Source organism: Podarcis tiliguerta (genome assembly GCF_965153285.1).
Source record: "Podarcis tiliguerta genome assembly, chromosome: 6".
Classification (NCBI taxonomy): Eukaryota; Metazoa; Chordata; class Lepidosauria; order Squamata; family Lacertidae; genus Podarcis; species Podarcis tiliguerta.
In genome coordinates, this window is record NC_139539.1 from 39,360,916 (window position 1) to 39,377,503 (window position 16,588).

General features: G+C 40.9%; 1 protein-coding gene across 7 annotated transcripts in view; it reads right to left on the bottom strand.

Moving 5' to 3' along the window:
• SRGAP2 (SLIT-ROBO Rho GTPase activating protein 2) overlaps positions 1 to 16,588 on the bottom strand; it is a 191,042-nt gene that overhangs the window by 173,016 nt on the left and 1,438 nt on the right. For all 7 annotated transcript variants that reach the window (XM_083444263.1, XM_083444265.1, XM_083444264.1 and 4 more), the window contains exon 2: positions 14,441 to 15,012. In XM_083444263.1, the coding sequence (XP_083300389.1) occupies positions 14,441 to 14,507 (67 nt within the window). In that variant the 5' untranslated portion in view covers positions 14,508 to 15,012. The remainder of the gene's footprint in view (positions 1 to 14,440; positions 15,013 to 16,588) is intronic.

Below are 16,588 nucleotides of genomic sequence, written 5' to 3' on the forward strand. Positions count from 1 at the left end.
AATGAAGCTGAATATTGGAGGATTTGGGACAGACAAAATAAAGTACTTATTCATATAGGGCAGGCATGACCAAACTTGGCCCTCCAGCTGTATTGGTACTACAGTTCCCATCATCCCTGACCACTGGTCCTGTTACCTAGGAAGGATGGGAGTTGTGGTCCCAAAACAGCTGGAGGGCCAAGTTTGGCCATGCCTGATATAGGGCATAGTTAAACTATGGAATTCTCTCCCAGAAGGTATAGGAAATGGCATCAGCTTAAGTGGCTTTAAGGGGGGATTAGTGTTATCCTCCATGAATTTGTCTATCAGTGACTACTCACTATGATGCGTATTCCAGAATTAGATACTGTATGTGTCTGAATACCAGATATTGGGAATGACAAGCAGGGAGAGTGCTGTTGAGCTCAGGACCTGTTTGCAGGCATCTGGTTGGCCACTGTGAGAACAAAATGCAAAACTAGATGGGCTTTTGGCCTGATCCAGCAGGCTTCTTGCTATGTATACCTAGCCACATACCAATTATTCAATCAGAATAGAGCCACAGCAGCCACGTGCTGAATAGGCCCTCCCTAGCACATATTCACCCATGAAGTCATCCACTTGAGCAGAATAGGGTTGATTCAAATTGAGCAAGTCACAGGTTGCAGAATCCCTGAATGCTACCATACTGAAGCTCCCACAATACTGCCCCATCCTGAACAGACCACACCTGCACAGGTATATAGCGGGCTTTATAATGAGCTGTAATCATCACCAGTTGGCTCAAGCACCTTCTGACCTGGAGTTTGCATGTTCAAAATCGGGCTCTCTCTGTTGACAGTTAATGGGGACATTAATGTCACCAAGGAATTAGCTAGGTTCCCTTGTGCCCTTGGCAAGGAGCTGTATCAGGGTTCCGCTGTCCTTTCACCCAGCCACCCAGAGCAGCAAGGGAACAGCTCAGGGAATGCAGAGACAGGCGGGTGGGCTCCTAGCCCCTGAATGTCACTGATCATTGCATGTCAATAATATCATCTTGTGCCTTCACCACAAACTGTCCAACATGAATGCCTCTCCAGCTCTAGAAAATCAGGCACTCCACTTTGGGAAATCTAACATACAGGAACACATCCACTACAAGTGTTCTGTCATTACGAACACAACATGTACTACTAGCCCAGGCCAAAGACAAAAGTCCTAGCCTTTCTTCCACAACTAGAAGCATCCTACTAGTAGGCCCGAGCTTACACTATGAGAAAGGTATGAAAACAAGTACTCATGCCCTTTCGAAATTCAACCCCACTGGGAAAAGTGAGTGCACTTTTTCATTCGCAGCAGAGTTAAGTTTCCATCCAAACATCCATCCTATATCCTGTGGCCTTTGTAATGCTTTAGTTGTCCTTTCCTTTATACAGTCAAAGAGCCTTTCCCCTCCCACTCCAGATGTACAGTATTTGACTTTAAAAGAAGCACAAAAACCCAAGTCTTTTGTTCATATTATAGCTTCTTCCTGCAGTCCTCTGGAGTCAGCCCTATTGAGACATTACATGGATAATAGCAGGCTGATTGCACAAAAGCAGACCAAAAAGGCGGGGGAAATCACAGGAAGCACACTGACTTTGAAGGCTGATTGGGGAAACAGGCCCCCTTTTTGCCAACTTAAGAATAATTACGATTGAGAGGGGCGAAATGAATATTTTGTTAAAAATGAACATGAAGGAGGGGCTAAAGTCTGCATTTCAAAACCATTTGTGGTTCATGAGGAATAGGGACTTGCTAAACACAGGAAGTGTTTGGGAGGAGGGAAGAGGAGAGGAAGGCCAGAAGAAATCTGCTGAAAAGGACAAGGAATCTAACTTCAAAGGATAAACACCCAAGCCAGGTAACTACTGAGAGGCTGCTGAACACATGACCTGGAGGGAAATGAAAAAATAAGGAAAGATTTTACAACTGAATAAGGTGGCAACCCACTCCTAATCAGTTAAACCATGACCTTTAATAATGGCTTCATTTTAGGTCTCTGATAACAAACAACAGCAGGACAACTAAAGCATGACAGCTAGGGAGAAAGTTAATCACTAAATATGAACACAGGATTAAAACTGTCATGTGACTTATGCAACCTTCTCCCACCCCAGATCTTGTGACATAAGATGTAAAGAGCCTCTATCAGCCAGTATGTGCTTGGATCCTATTCACTCAGGTTGACAGTTTTTAGCCTAGCTACAAACACTGGTTTAAAACAGGAATGGGAAACTTGGTGCCATCCAGATGTACAGTGGTAACTTGGAAGTTGAACGGAATCCATTCTGGAAGTCCGTCCAACTTCCAAAACATTTGGCAACCAAGGTGCGGCTTCCGATTGGCTGCAGGAAGCTCCTGCAGCCAATCGGAAGCCACTGAAGCCACGTTGAACATTCGGGTTCCAAAGAACGTTCGCAAACCAGAACACTCACTTCCGGGTTTGCGGCATTCGGGAGCCAAAATGTTTGAGTCGCAAGGCATTCATCAACCAAAGTACGACTGTATTTAGAGAACAACTCCCAACTTCACAGACAATTTGCAATGCTGGTTGAGGCTGACAGGAAATGGAGTCTTAACTTATATCAGGGTCCCTTCCAACTCTACAATTCTATGATCTGGGGAGCCACATGTTCCCCATCCCTGGTTTAACAGATAAGATTAGCCTTAGGTAATCAGCCTATACAACTAACTTCTCTTCCAATTCAGTTGACACCAGTTCTACCATATCACACCTCTTTTTTCAAGGTTTGAAAGTCAAAGCCACCTTTAACTTTCTAGGAAGGTAGAGGAGGTCCCAGGCTACCCATGATCAACCACTTTGCAGCACTCTGAACTGACACATACCCATTGGAAGAACTAACATGCTCCTATCAAAATTTAGGATGGGGGCTGTAAAAGAGGAAGACGTGATTAGGAGACCATCACTTTTTATTATTTATTTTATTTTCTAAAATGTGTTCACCGCTTGATTGTACAAATATATACCTCAAAATAGTTTACAAAAAATAAAACAGTAAAACCAAGGAAAAAAATCACAACCATACTTTAAAAGCTGCAAAAGTTAAATTACTACAGCAGCTTAAAATTACCTTAACTTTCAAAGCATCGGGGAAGGCTTGCCTAAACATTTTAGCAGGCCCCAAAAGGAATATAGTGAAAGCACTTGCTTGATATCAATAGGCAGGGAGTTCCAAAGTGTAGGTGCTGCTACACTAAACAATAGAGTTCTTCCAAATGCAGAATAGGTATTATGTGGAACTGGGAGTAGTGCCAATTGAAGCGGTCAGGTGGGTACATACATGTGGGGTAAGGTGATCTTGGGGGTAAACTGGTCCCAAGTCGTTAAGGGCTTTATATACCAATAGTAACACATTGAACCTGACCTGGTTTAACTGCTATAACATCACTGAGTCTATCTCAAATGGAGAGGTAAATTAAATGAGACCAGCTCAGTCACCAAGAGTCGATCACCCAGTTTCTAGGAGATGAGAGCCAACGAGTTTCCTCTTTTATCTTTTGATGACAAGCCCCCTTAAGGCATCAATGATCAGAGGAGAAAATCATAGCAGATGTGGTTTCCCAAAATGCTTTTAAAAGGCAGTACAACTTTACAGCAGAGAAGCCAACCAAGGATTTGTAGTTGCTAGGGCCACAATGCTGAAAAACTGTCATTTATTACAGAAAGCCTGCCACTTGCGAGGGGGTTACGTTTCAGGGATTACTTTTAAGGATAACAGGGTACTTCAAAACTATTGGACTAGAGAAATGAGAGCATCCTCAAAGCCTTCATAAAAATCTGTCTCCACCTGGACAAAGTCCCACTGCAAATTGGTCAGGTGGCACTGTAATATAATTTTATCTTCTCTATCAAGATGGGCAGCAAACATTTGAAACAGCTTGTGCTGCAGAAGATATTAAGTAATAACCTTACAGCCCCATTTGCACAGGCAACCTGACTGATAGGCTTGGGTCAACTCCGCTGATGTCCAAGTTGGCAAATAGCAAAATAACTGCAGAGAATTCTTGAGATGAGGGTGAATAAATTAACTAGATAAACCTTTGGACTTTATCCACACAGAAGGGAAAAGAATGGGGATGGGGATGTATAGCTGTATTTTTAGAAGACACGCTGGATTTCTGGATGATTCTCCTCCAAATATTCTAATGTAGCATACGAAGTGCAATGGCACATTGCCCCCATCCCGAATACTGCTGCATCTGCACACTCCGCAATATTGCTCCATGAGCTACAGGGTGTCCCGGCTGACAAAGCGTCAAGGCAAGTTAAACAACAAAGCAACAAGAGGACAAGTAACACCCCTCCTTTTTTTAATAAAGCAACTCAGACTAATTATTTAATTAAAGCAGCTCAGACTAATAAGGGCACTGTAAGGTCACTGTGTGCTAGGAGCCAAATCCTGTAATAATGTATAACTCATGAGCTAAGGGGGAGGGAGGAGGCCAGTGGAGAAAGGCTTCACTTGAACCAGGATGCAACCAGATACGGTGGTACCTTGGGTTAAGAACTTAATTCCTCTGGAGGTCTGTTCTTAACCTGAAACTGTTCTTAACCTGAAGCACCACTTTAGCTAATGGGACCTCCTGCTGCCGCCACACCGCCGGAGCACGATTTCTGTTCTCATCCTGAAGCAAAGTTCTTAACCCGAGGTAATATTTCTGGGTTAGCGGAGTCTGTAACCTGAAGCGTATATAACCTGAAGCATATGTAATTGAAGGTACCACTGTAGTTGCTGCTTAAAATTTAAAAGGGTGGCAGAACAACTTTTAAAATGATGGCGGGCAGCAGGGGGAAGTTGATAGGAGCTTATGAGGGAACCAGTCTCCCTTCTCCCCTACCTGAATGAAGATGGAAATAAATACGAAAATTTAAATGGAGGTGGTAGAAACTAGGCACTGAAAGCACAGTGGCACAAGATAGCAATTGAGAGGACAAATACAACCCAATGTAATCAAATGTGAGGTGATGCATATATGGACAAAGTATCCTAATTTCACATATACCTCATAGGGTGATGTCTGACCAGGAGCAGGACCTTTGAGCTCAAAGCCGATAGCTCAGTGCTGAAAACTACAGGTGGGGAAAACTACAGGTCCTGCTTTCGGTCTTCCTAAGGGCACCTGGCTGGCAACTGTGAGAACAAGATGCTGAACTGGATAGGTTTGAAGGCTGATCCAGGAGGCTCTTCTTATGTTCTCAAGTGGGAACCTTGAGTGTGGAAGCTCTGTGCATCTATATCAATAGGTGCCTTCTTTTAGATCTTTGTCTCTACATACTGGGTTTTTGTCAACCGGAGAAAGCATTACCAGGGGAGGTGTCAGCAACGTGATCCCATTACCTTCCTGCATCGACTGCATGTGTGTCAAAGTTATGAAAGAAGTTTAAATGAAAGAATGCTGCAGACACTTCTGTGCCCAGAATGAAGTCTTCAGAACTTCAAAAGGATAGGGTAGCCAGCAATTGCCACTTGCTTTATACTATGCCACTGGCTGGCTTCTTCGGCACCAGGCACATTTTCAGCTTTCAAACAACAAACCTAGGAATGGAAAGCCTATTTGTCTCATGACTGCACTGGGACGTACAACGTAAGATGAAGGGAGACACATTTTTCAACAAGACAGTACAATTGTACAAAAATATAGCTGTTATAGCACATAGTTTGTATCATGGCAGATGACATGGCAGCCTGTGCATATGAAGTGGGACGTTATGGACTGACCCCTGCCATATAATCCCCTTACTGTAAACAAGAACTGGTAAAAAGCCCACAGGATGAGGCACACTCTGAAGCAAAGGGGCACATGTATAGATGATGCTTATGTTGAGATCCTACAGCCATTCTGAATTTGCATGCATTGCTGAAAAGGAAGATAGTACTATTTGGAGGTAAACCTTGAAGGACCATACAAAGAAAAAGAATCCCACTGTGAAGCTAAGCAATTAAACAATGGAAAACCTCTGCCTTAGAAGCTTTCAATAAACAATACCTAACATTAGAACCCTACTTTAAGAGGAAAAATTTTGAGGTCAGGGGTGCAAGGAGAAATGCTAGGGCACACAAGTTTGTTAACTGCCCCTGACAATGCAAGTACTGACATTTTCATTCCTCATTATAAAATTGTGCCAACACTACAGAAATATTTTGATTTATCAAGCTTTAATGCTTTGACCAAAAAGGGCATTGATTTGTACACTACTGGACAAACTGTTCAGAGATTCAGGATCGTACCATCAATAAAGTTATATTTATCCAGAAGGTTAAAGATAAAATGGTTTCAGAAAAAATAGTATATCTTGTTCTACCATATCAACTCTAATTTTTAGGTAAGAATTGCTACCATTTAATCATAAGCTCAGACATCTGTAAATTGTTAGGTTCCTGTGATTATAATTTGCATGAAAATACATGCCCAAACAGAGATAGGAAAATACCGCTTTTGAATAAATAAGGCAGTGGAATCCTCTAATATGAAAAGAATCTTAAAATTAATACCACTCACTAAATTTCATCACAGTTTTCAATGTTCTTTTTCTAAAGATCAAAATCCTTTCTTGGAAAAAAGTTAAACCTACTTATTCAGTTAAAGACTTTCTTGCAATTTCTACAGTGAAATGCAAGTTGGTTCAAGTCAACAGGCTCTCTTTTCTCAAGTTCCATTTTTTTACAGTTATAAAATAAATTGTTCAGATCCCAGTTAAGCACTACAAATCAAGAATAGTGGCACCTGAAGAAAATCGGAACACATGTCACAAATGGGGCATTAGTGACAAGTGATTTGCACTCTTTTGTTTGTTGGGAATACTTAACTTTCCTGGTTCACACACCACAAGAAACTGTAAGGAGGAAGGTTAGATGCCATTGTTTCTTCATCCTCCAGTCCAGACCAACCTTTGTTTGTTGGACTGGGAATATGACATCTGACTCTGATGACTGAGGCCCTGCAACTCTCCTGTCTAGCTTGCACTGCAGGTGGACCAGGTAGCATATCTGTAGATATGATACTTTGGAGACTGTAGAATTCAACATCTTACCTAACTAAGTTTCCAAGACTATTTCCTCAACATGTCATGGATGTGGAAACTTAGCACCACTAATGCCATCATCCAACCTTCACACCAGGCAGGACAGTTTCCATTAAGTCTACATGCCCATCATTCTGTGTTCCAAATGGTTGCATTCCGTTATGAGAACACCATCGCCCACTCAGTATAGTCTATATAATCACACCTTTCAGGGGAGATGGATCCCTTCTAAGGGATTGTTTCTAATTTCCCCAGTATGATGCCCTCCTGCCACAGGCCATGTTCTCCACAAAGCTGAGTAACTATCATCTCAGAAGCGTGACCCATCCATAGTGTTCCTGAAGGAATGCATAGCAGCATACAAAGCAGCCATGTACCAGATCACATAATAGCCCTCATTGTAACCACTTTAGGGAAGTCTGCTCCCCCTCAGTTTCACATTTACATATATATTTGCTTTTGCCTTCTAGCACTGCATAAGAAATGACAAGTTGTCAGCTCATTTTACCTCGTGGCAATTTCTAACCAAGCTCTCCCTCTCTTGTTATCTAGACATACCACAGACTACATACTAGTGTTGTAACATCATGATTCCAGATTTCACTCCCAAACAATTATAAGTCTTGTAAACACAAGATCATTTTACATTCGCTTCTTAAAGAATCTTGTACTTTGCACCCACCCTGCATTACATTTCTACATCTCATACAAAGAATTATTCACTCCCATAAAACTAGTTTCAGATGCCAAATTTCAAGGCCACAAGCGATTATTAAAAGTGACGAAACACACAACACTCTAATTTTGAGAAGTGGCATTACTAAGCTCAACCCTTTAGGGGTGTGGAATTTCCTTTTGAAAATAAATGAGATTTCTAACCGCAAATTGTCTGTGCTACTAATGCACAAAGTTGCCAGTAACTTATCTCTTTATCTGTAAGAATCCTAAGAAGTGAAACTTGAACAAAACTTCTACAACAGTCCGAAAATAACACGCCTGCCTTCAGAGATACTACTTGCAAAGTCAGTTGCTTTGGTTATCATGTTTCAAATAACTAACAAAAGCAACCATTAATTAGCTTTAGCATAGTACTGGTGTTAAATTAACGTTTAATTACATGAGTTTTGTATATATATTTCCAAACTGAAGTGAAATCCAGAAATGAAGCATGTTTTCTTTTATGAAGCATGTTGTGTGTTGTTTCAAAGTTGAACATCTGGAATTGGTTTTTTTAAAAATATAGAAAGTTTCAAGAGTAAGCTTTATGCTTAATTTCTATTCAATAAGTCCTCTTTTCACACATGTCTGCTTAAAGCTTTGGGCGTCTGGTTAAATTTAATTATTAAACCATTTCCTTAAACTTCTTGATGCTTGTGCTATTATTGGCTCGTCCAAGAAAAATGTTTGTGCACCATCTATGAGCACAGTGTTCCCCAGACCCCATTCTATATCCTACCATCATCAAGTATGTTTTATCAGGCAACTGGTAGCAATGAATTACTGTATATCTACATCAGGGCTGGGGGCTTTTGTTGATGGGGGTTTGTTGCCATTGGTTGTTTGTATCTTTATTTTAGATCTTGTGAGTTATGTGGAAATTGTTCAGTTTGGTTGTGTGTATTTTGATGATTTGTTTATTGTTTGTGACTACTTTGGTAATGTTGCAATAGTGTACTTTTTCATGTTGTAAGCCTCCTTGAGCATGATCTGAAATGTGGAAGGCCAGCATACAAATAAAATTATGTGTGTATGTATGTATTAATGCTCAACATCATTAGCCCAAACTACAGTTTGTTAAACCCTTCTAACTATGGTTGAAAAGTGAATATTTGTAACAATAATTGAATTTCTGCTGCACTAAGCCTCACTTATAAAAGTTTGAAGAAGTGTCAAGCAGACTGAATGGGTGACCAAGTTTATCCTGTACACCATTTTCCTCCCCGTTGTATAGATTAATTTGAGCTTTCATAGGAACTTCATTAAATTGCTTAGGTTTGCTGGAAGCTTTCTTCCAGCCCCCCCCCCCCCGCAGAAGGTAAATTATCCCTGCAGTAAAAACATGCCAACATTCAAGAATTTACTCCACCTTTAAGGAAATCAATTAAATGTAACAATTCATCAGAATGTGAGGTGGGAAAGAAAGTGTAGCATCCTGGTTCTTTGTCCTTAATCCCAGTGTATCTAGATGCCATTAGGTAAAAAGGTATAGGACCCCTGGACAGTTAAGTCCAATCAAAGGCAACTATGGGGTGCAGTGTTCATCTCACTTCAGGCCGAGGGAGCTAGCGTTTGTTCACAGACAGCTTTCCAGGTCATGTAGCCAGCATGACTAAACCGCTTCTGGTGCAACAGAACACCATGAAGGAAGCCAGAGCGCACAGAAATGCCATTTACCTTCCCACCGCAGCGGTACCTATTTATCTACTTGCACCAGTATGCTTTCAAACTGCTAGGTTGGCAAAAGCTGGGACAGAGCAACAGGAGCTCACCCCTTCGTGCAGATTCGAACTGCCAACCTTCTGATCAGCAAGCCCAAGAGGCTCAGTGGGTTTAGACCACAGTGCCACCTTCCATTAACACAATTAAGCCACAAATAATAGTGGTACTCTTAACATGGGCGTAGACAAGGGGGGCAGGGAGGGGCAACTGTCTCCCCCCCCAAATCAATAAAACTCAATATAAATACAGAGCTAACTGAAGTTCTGCCCCCCCCCAACAAAAGGCCTACCCCCCCAACAAAAATCCTGGCTACACCCATGACTCTTAAGACAGTCCAAGAAGCACCAGCTACAACCATTCATGGAAATCATACCATCACGCATAGCTTGGTGGTATAACAAATACAGGGTTCATTCATTTACACATGGTGATGATTGAGTTTATTGTCCTGGTTATAATGCTAGAACTTCTGTCCCAATTTCTAACATTCCTTTTATGCTGCGTTACCTGTTGTGTGAGGGAACTGTAGCTTTTTGATTGATATAGCAGCATGCCATGCTCAGTTTCATTCATACCAGTGGGTATGGTTTGACACAACAACGGATATAGGACATGTCACCACCCTTTATGCGCATGTGCGCTTCTGTTCCCCCAAGAAAATAGTAGAAAGAACTGTGTGCCAGAAAATTTCATAATGTGAGCAGCAGAGGCATGATCCATAAAAACCATGAGAATGTTAAAGTGCAAAACGTTCTTTTTTTCTGGGTTCACAGGGTTACAAATTGATTTTTTTCTCGGAGCAATTAAATCAGGAAAGAGCGATAAACTTCTACTAGTTTTCTAGAAGTGGATTTTATTTCATGTGAAAGAGCACATAAAAACAAAAATTATCAAGCAAGGAAACACTGAAGACAAGGAATAAAGTGCTGAATACATGGATCTGTGGTTGCATTCAGACAGAACAAGGAACTCGTATTATTGAGGGTTCCATATGGAAGTGATGGTTCTCTCCCTTCTAGCTTTGCGGAACTCTTTATCTTCAAAGAAAGACAACATTCTCCTTCCTGGCTCCCATTTCAGCTATTCAACATATTCCATCATCCAATACACCATGTATTTTTAATCACAGTCTTCCATGACACAGGAGATACCAGAATTACAGTGATAGATGGGTTAACAAGCCATAGATGGGTTTACACTTCAACAGTTGCAAAAATATTCATGATCATCAATGTAACAGAGAAAGCTTGGAGTTTCTCATACAACATCTGTTATAATGTACATAGCTCACACCTCTTATACTCCCTAAGTTTACAGCTAACCAGCAGATAGAAGCCTCTGACTTTCAGTAATATCAATTGTGCACGTAAGTGGTTAGCTACCATGTATTCCAACTGATAGAGCATTTATGTTTAGGGTTTAGTAAGGTAGTTTCAAAAAAGCTACTAGAACTTGAGCTTTCATTTGCAGAGCCTGACATCTTGATAGCTCACTAACGCAAGGTATTAATGTGAAATATTCACACATCACTAAAAACAGTGGTTTTCCTCCACTAATTAACCATCACAATAAACTTCACATGTATACTTTAATTGCAACATGTTTTTCCGCAATGACAAAAGAACCCAAACAAACCACTTCTGATTTTTTCAGTTCAACCATATGATAAAAAGCTCCTTACCACTAGACAGAAAAGCAAAAATCAAAGTGCCCTAGAACCTTAAAATTTGGTCTGGTGACTGAGTTGCCAATCAGGTAATACTATGAAGAGCATTCATGAGCATAAGCAGAGTACTTTGCCCTCATGAGAAGTAGCCACTCATTGGAAGATGTTCAAAGAAGAGAAGTAGCCACTCATTGGAAGATGTTCAAAGAAGCTTAAACTATGACAGCTCTCAATTACCTGGAAGGAAGCCAGCAAGAACATGATCCCTTCTCTCACTTGTCCACTTAGTTCTATGACTCTTTCCCTTCAAAAAATGTCTGCCAGACTCCTGAGTTTTACACACACACACTTCACGAGATACTAGAAAATTTGGATTGTTTGATATTAGCAATCACAATATTCTAATAGGGAAGCAATCTCAAGAAAAATGCTGCACCTGAATGGCATGTTGTCTAAGAAATCTAATCCTAAAAGAAGGGGTATAGGTTTCTGAATGACCATGGATTAGTTCAAGTACCTTGGTTTAAGAACAGCTTAGTTTATGAACAACTTGGATTAAGAATGCTGCAAACCCGCAAGTAGGTGTTTTGGTTTGTTAACTTTGCCTTGGAAGCAGAACATGTTCCGCTTCCTGTTGAGTGTGTTCCATTTGTAAATTGAGTCTCCCGCTGTTATGGGAAAGGACTCCTTGGTTTAATAACGCTTTGGTTTAAGAACGGACTTCTGGAATGGATTAAGTTCATAAACTAAGGTACCACTGTAAATTGATGCATCGAAGTATAGAACTACGGTATAAGAAAGTGAAGAATTGCAGGTGGAGGAAACAAACTATCATAGGAAAGTAGCGATTCACTATTCTTCCTAGGGAACCAGCCCATTTGCCCAAATTCAAGCAAAAAGAAAAGGGAAGGAGAAGTCTGTGTATGTTTGAAAGAGGCAGAGAACAGAGTCAGACTGCTCTCTCCTCTTGCCTTGCATAGGATGGCATTTTAGAAGTGGCTGCTCAGGTCCAGGTAATTCCTTGAAATTGCTAGAGCCATGCTAAGAGGAGCTACCACTCTGTTTTCCATAAAGCAGCATCTCTCATCAGAAGAGATGTAACTATTCCATACATGTTATTATTTTTATTATTACTACTATTACTATTTATTAACTTTCTATACCACCCTTCATCAGAGGATCACAGGGCGGTTTACAATATAAAAACACCACCATTTGAGTATTTGTTGTAAAACTTGGCAGTGCTCTCAGACTCTGCTGAAAAGAAATCCTGTTTCTCAAGTTGTGTTCACTATTAAAAATGGTCTTGCCCATAATTTCCAACAGAGCTCAAGAAATAAGGAAAGCACATGGTCAGTGTCCTGTAGACTCAAAACAGAGAGAGGCTCTCTAGCAGTTGCAATGACTGGGCCAGGTGTTTCCCCCCCCCCTCCAGCATCCTACCACCCGCCAATAACATTTCCCCCATTGACAATACTCATTCAGTGTTAGAGGATTGCATACATGGAAAGGTTTAATGTGCATGATTTAGTCCCATGTTCAAAATCTGTCATTTTTAATAAGAATTTTAAATATTTTAGCAGCAAGGGACAGAGCTTCACTTTAAACCATGCTGAAACAGCAGTGGTTCTCTTAAAAAAGAAAAAGTAACAATACTTTTTAATCAGAGTTCCTATCCAAATGCCAAGCTCTATTTAACACTACAACTGCAAACAGACTGCTAAAATAAGCAGACTTTTCTTTTTTCCTGCATACCTGAAATCCTTTCCCTAAATACAGACCACCATGTAGAATGGAAGCTACAATACTTGAGCAGTAGGTTGAGTCACTAAGAACAGAACAAATGCCTTTTGCATTGTTTCAACAAGCTGGAAGAGGGAACCCTCCCTGCTGTATCCTGAAACAAAGGAAATCCAAGTCTCTACATATATTTGGAAAACTGCATTTTTAAGACCACCTACTCTTCCAGCCCAGACAGCAATTTATTGCTGGATGGATACCATGCTTTTCTGAATCAATGCCTCCTGTTGGCTATTGGAATTCCTAAAACCTTGGTTGCTAGCTTGGCCAAGCAAAAGATTACATTACCATTGGGGGGGGGGGGGAGAAGTGGAAGACAAAAATGCTTTCACTGGCTACTGCCTCCAACCCAGGAATCCCAGAACACTTTTATTAAAAAGCCATATTTAGTCCAAGCAGCAGAACCTTTAAAAAAGAGAGAGAGTCTTGCTTTTTGTATGTTAAAACATGGTGAAAACAGTGATCTCTCTCAGATCATATCATATCAAGAGGCCACGAATCCACAATAGCTCTGCAATTACTTAAATGAGAGCAGAAAAGCCCTTGAGCACATGTAGTTCACAATTAGAAGCCAGTTAATTTTCCACAAACTCGAAATCACTCTCTCATGCCATCCTCCACAGACAAGCAGATCAAGGACTTCTCATTAAAATGACTACTTCAAAGTTCCCCTATCAAGAAGCATTGTGTCAGGCTATACACGTGCAGGAATGAGGTCTCACTATGAACACATGTATGAAGTAATGCTGAAAACTCTGCAGACACAAAAGGGTTAGGCAAGCGTCTCCTAACTGTGTCACTCAGGATATGTGAGGGTGTGAAACCAAACCCACTTGCCTAATGTCACCAAGGTATTTTTTGCATGGAGCACGCCTATCAAGTTGTTGCCATTGCAAACATGGCACAGCCTTTAATGGACATCTTGCAAAAAGAGCACAGAATCACCAAAACACTTTATCATTGAATCTATGCAGTTTCAATTGAAGGGCACTGCAACCAGCTGCCAGAGGTGTGTAGAACAGGCACACACAGAAGGCGGTGATGAAGAGTGAAAGCCTTTTGGTGCATACAGCTGTAAAAGAGCTCCTCTAAGCTGAAATTCAACAAAGCTTCTTAGGCTAATACATACATTTCCCCAGGGGAAGGGGGCATTTACAATCAAAATTGATTTTAAAAAAAATACAAATGTATGTTCTATATTCCTCTAGCCTACTCGCAAGCAAAAAACTGCCATAAAATGAAAGCTAGATATAAAAAAGATAGTGGGGTGGATACACCAAGAACCCACCCAAAGAAGCAACAATCACTGTCAATCCCTTCTAACATTGCACTATAGAGAAGCACTGCAAATTCCTAGCGATCTGCAAATGCTTTCCCCTTCCACACCCAAAAATGTAGCATGAGCGCCTGCATATGCAACTGCAGGCTGAAACACACAGAGAAACACACCATGCTCACATTAAAGAATATATATAGATATATACGCTTACCTTTGACTTGAGTGTCATATTCAGCTATGATCTCCTTATCCTTTTTGAATTTCGCTGGCGACGTCATGTTTTCCTTGCCCCCCCCAGCAAAAAAGAGATTATCCTCAGAGCAGATCCTCCAGAATACGACAAAATAAATGCAATTTGCGTTCCTCCCAAAAACAATCACTTGGCGAGGCTCGTCTTCCCTCAACAGCAATCAGTCCATGGAGAGAGGGTGGGAGATGGAGTGTGTGTGAGCAGCAGAGACATGCAGATGTGAAGAGCTCAGTGGACAGAAAAGGCAGCAGTTTGGATTCCCTGCACCAAAACCCTTAGCAGCAGTGGTGGTGGTGGCGGTGGCGGCAGCAGCAGCAGCATCAGACTACAGAGAATCTGCAGCCCCCAAAGGCTTTTCCTGATTGCTAACATTAATAGCACAGCCAGGGAGTGGAAGTCTTTCTGCGCAACAACATGTTGTGTGTGGGTTTGACTTTTTCTTTTTCTTTTTATAGAGCCAGAGATGATGCAAATTAAATCCCAAATGGTAGAAGAGATGAAAGCTCCAAAGTCACTTTCTTCAGTTCAACTGCCTGCAAATTCAAATACGTAATTGACTCTCAACCAGTTACAGGCATATACAAAACAACAAATGTGATTGAAAGCTAGAAATGCAAAGTACAAATGCAAGCTACTCAAACTGCACCATTAAAAAAATGCCTCCAATTGAAGAAAAGGGTACAATAGTTACATTTTAGGTAGAGAGCTGGGGGGATGGGGTTAATATCATTAGAACCTCCCAAATCCAAGAAAATGGGGAGATGGGGAGACAAAGGAAAACAGCCCCTGCAAAAGCAGTTTTGTGTTCCCTCTTGTTAGTTTAAACAGCAACTGGAGACAGAGCAATATGATATACTAAAAAGGGAAGTCAGACCCAAATCCTCAAATTACTTGAACTACAGGAGCTCAAAAATGAATCCACAAGCCATTGTATAAACAAGACTAATCCCCTTTGGTGTAGCTAAAGCTGCAGATCTTGGTCCAGCCAACAGACCAGCTTTAGGTATTATTTTTTATTATCATCATTGTTAATTTTAGAGGATTGAACCCCAAAACGCTGGCAAATTAAAGAGGGAGGGAGGGATACATGTATCTGCTGTAGACATCAAAGCTGATTTGGAGCCTGGAGAAACAGAGCAGTTATGTGCAAGAGAGATGCAAGAAGAGGAAAGTAAGGACAAAACTTCTTTTTCTGAATTACAAGCTACTGTTGGCAGCAAATGTTAAGAAAAGGGGATTCGAAAAACCTGGATCCATATCCAAAGAGAGAAACAATGTGGCCAGCAGACAGGAAATAGTAATGGCTCACTGACTAAGGAATAACAGTGTAATCCTAACCATGTCTACTCTGGTGTAAATCCTACTAAATTCAATGGGATTTATTCCCACGCAAGTGGAGTTAGGATTAAGAGCTAGAGCATGAAAACACAATCGAAATCTGGCATATTTCTGCCCAGTGCTAGCACATTCTGTCAGCCAGCTGTGAAGTAACTATGCAAACACATTTAAAGCCCTCCCTGAAATACAAAGAGAAATCACTAAAACCTTATAGTCCATCCCAATAGCCCCTTGCAAGGTCAAAAACCATATTAGGGAAATACCTTTACTAAGCCAACCAAATATCACAAAATAGTTTGCAAGCTTTCGAATTATCCAGTATTCTTCATCCGAATAAAATTAATGATGGCGATGCCCATGAGTGAGAGTCTCAAGGGAGAATGTGGAAATAGACAGCAGACATTCAATGAGGCATTTTAGGTGCCATAGATGTTATCAGATTCCAACAAGACTGGCTGGGAAGAAGAAGCATAACCATAGCCACCATCCCAAGTCTACCCTGATGTAGTGTTCTGAAGAACTCAAAACCTTCCACACTATTTTGTGATATTTTGGTTGGCCTAATAAAAGTATTGTGCTAATATACTTTCTGAATTTTTCTCATGGTACAATACAGCTACCTTTACTTTTTGCAAGCTCAAGGCTGTGCTTTCTCCTTTACAAGAAGTTAGCTGTTCAATTCAAAAGTCAAATGCAGCAACATTTGAAGGATATATGCTGTTTTCCTCTGTCCTTATTTACGTCATAGGCTTGCACAACTTGTGACCCACC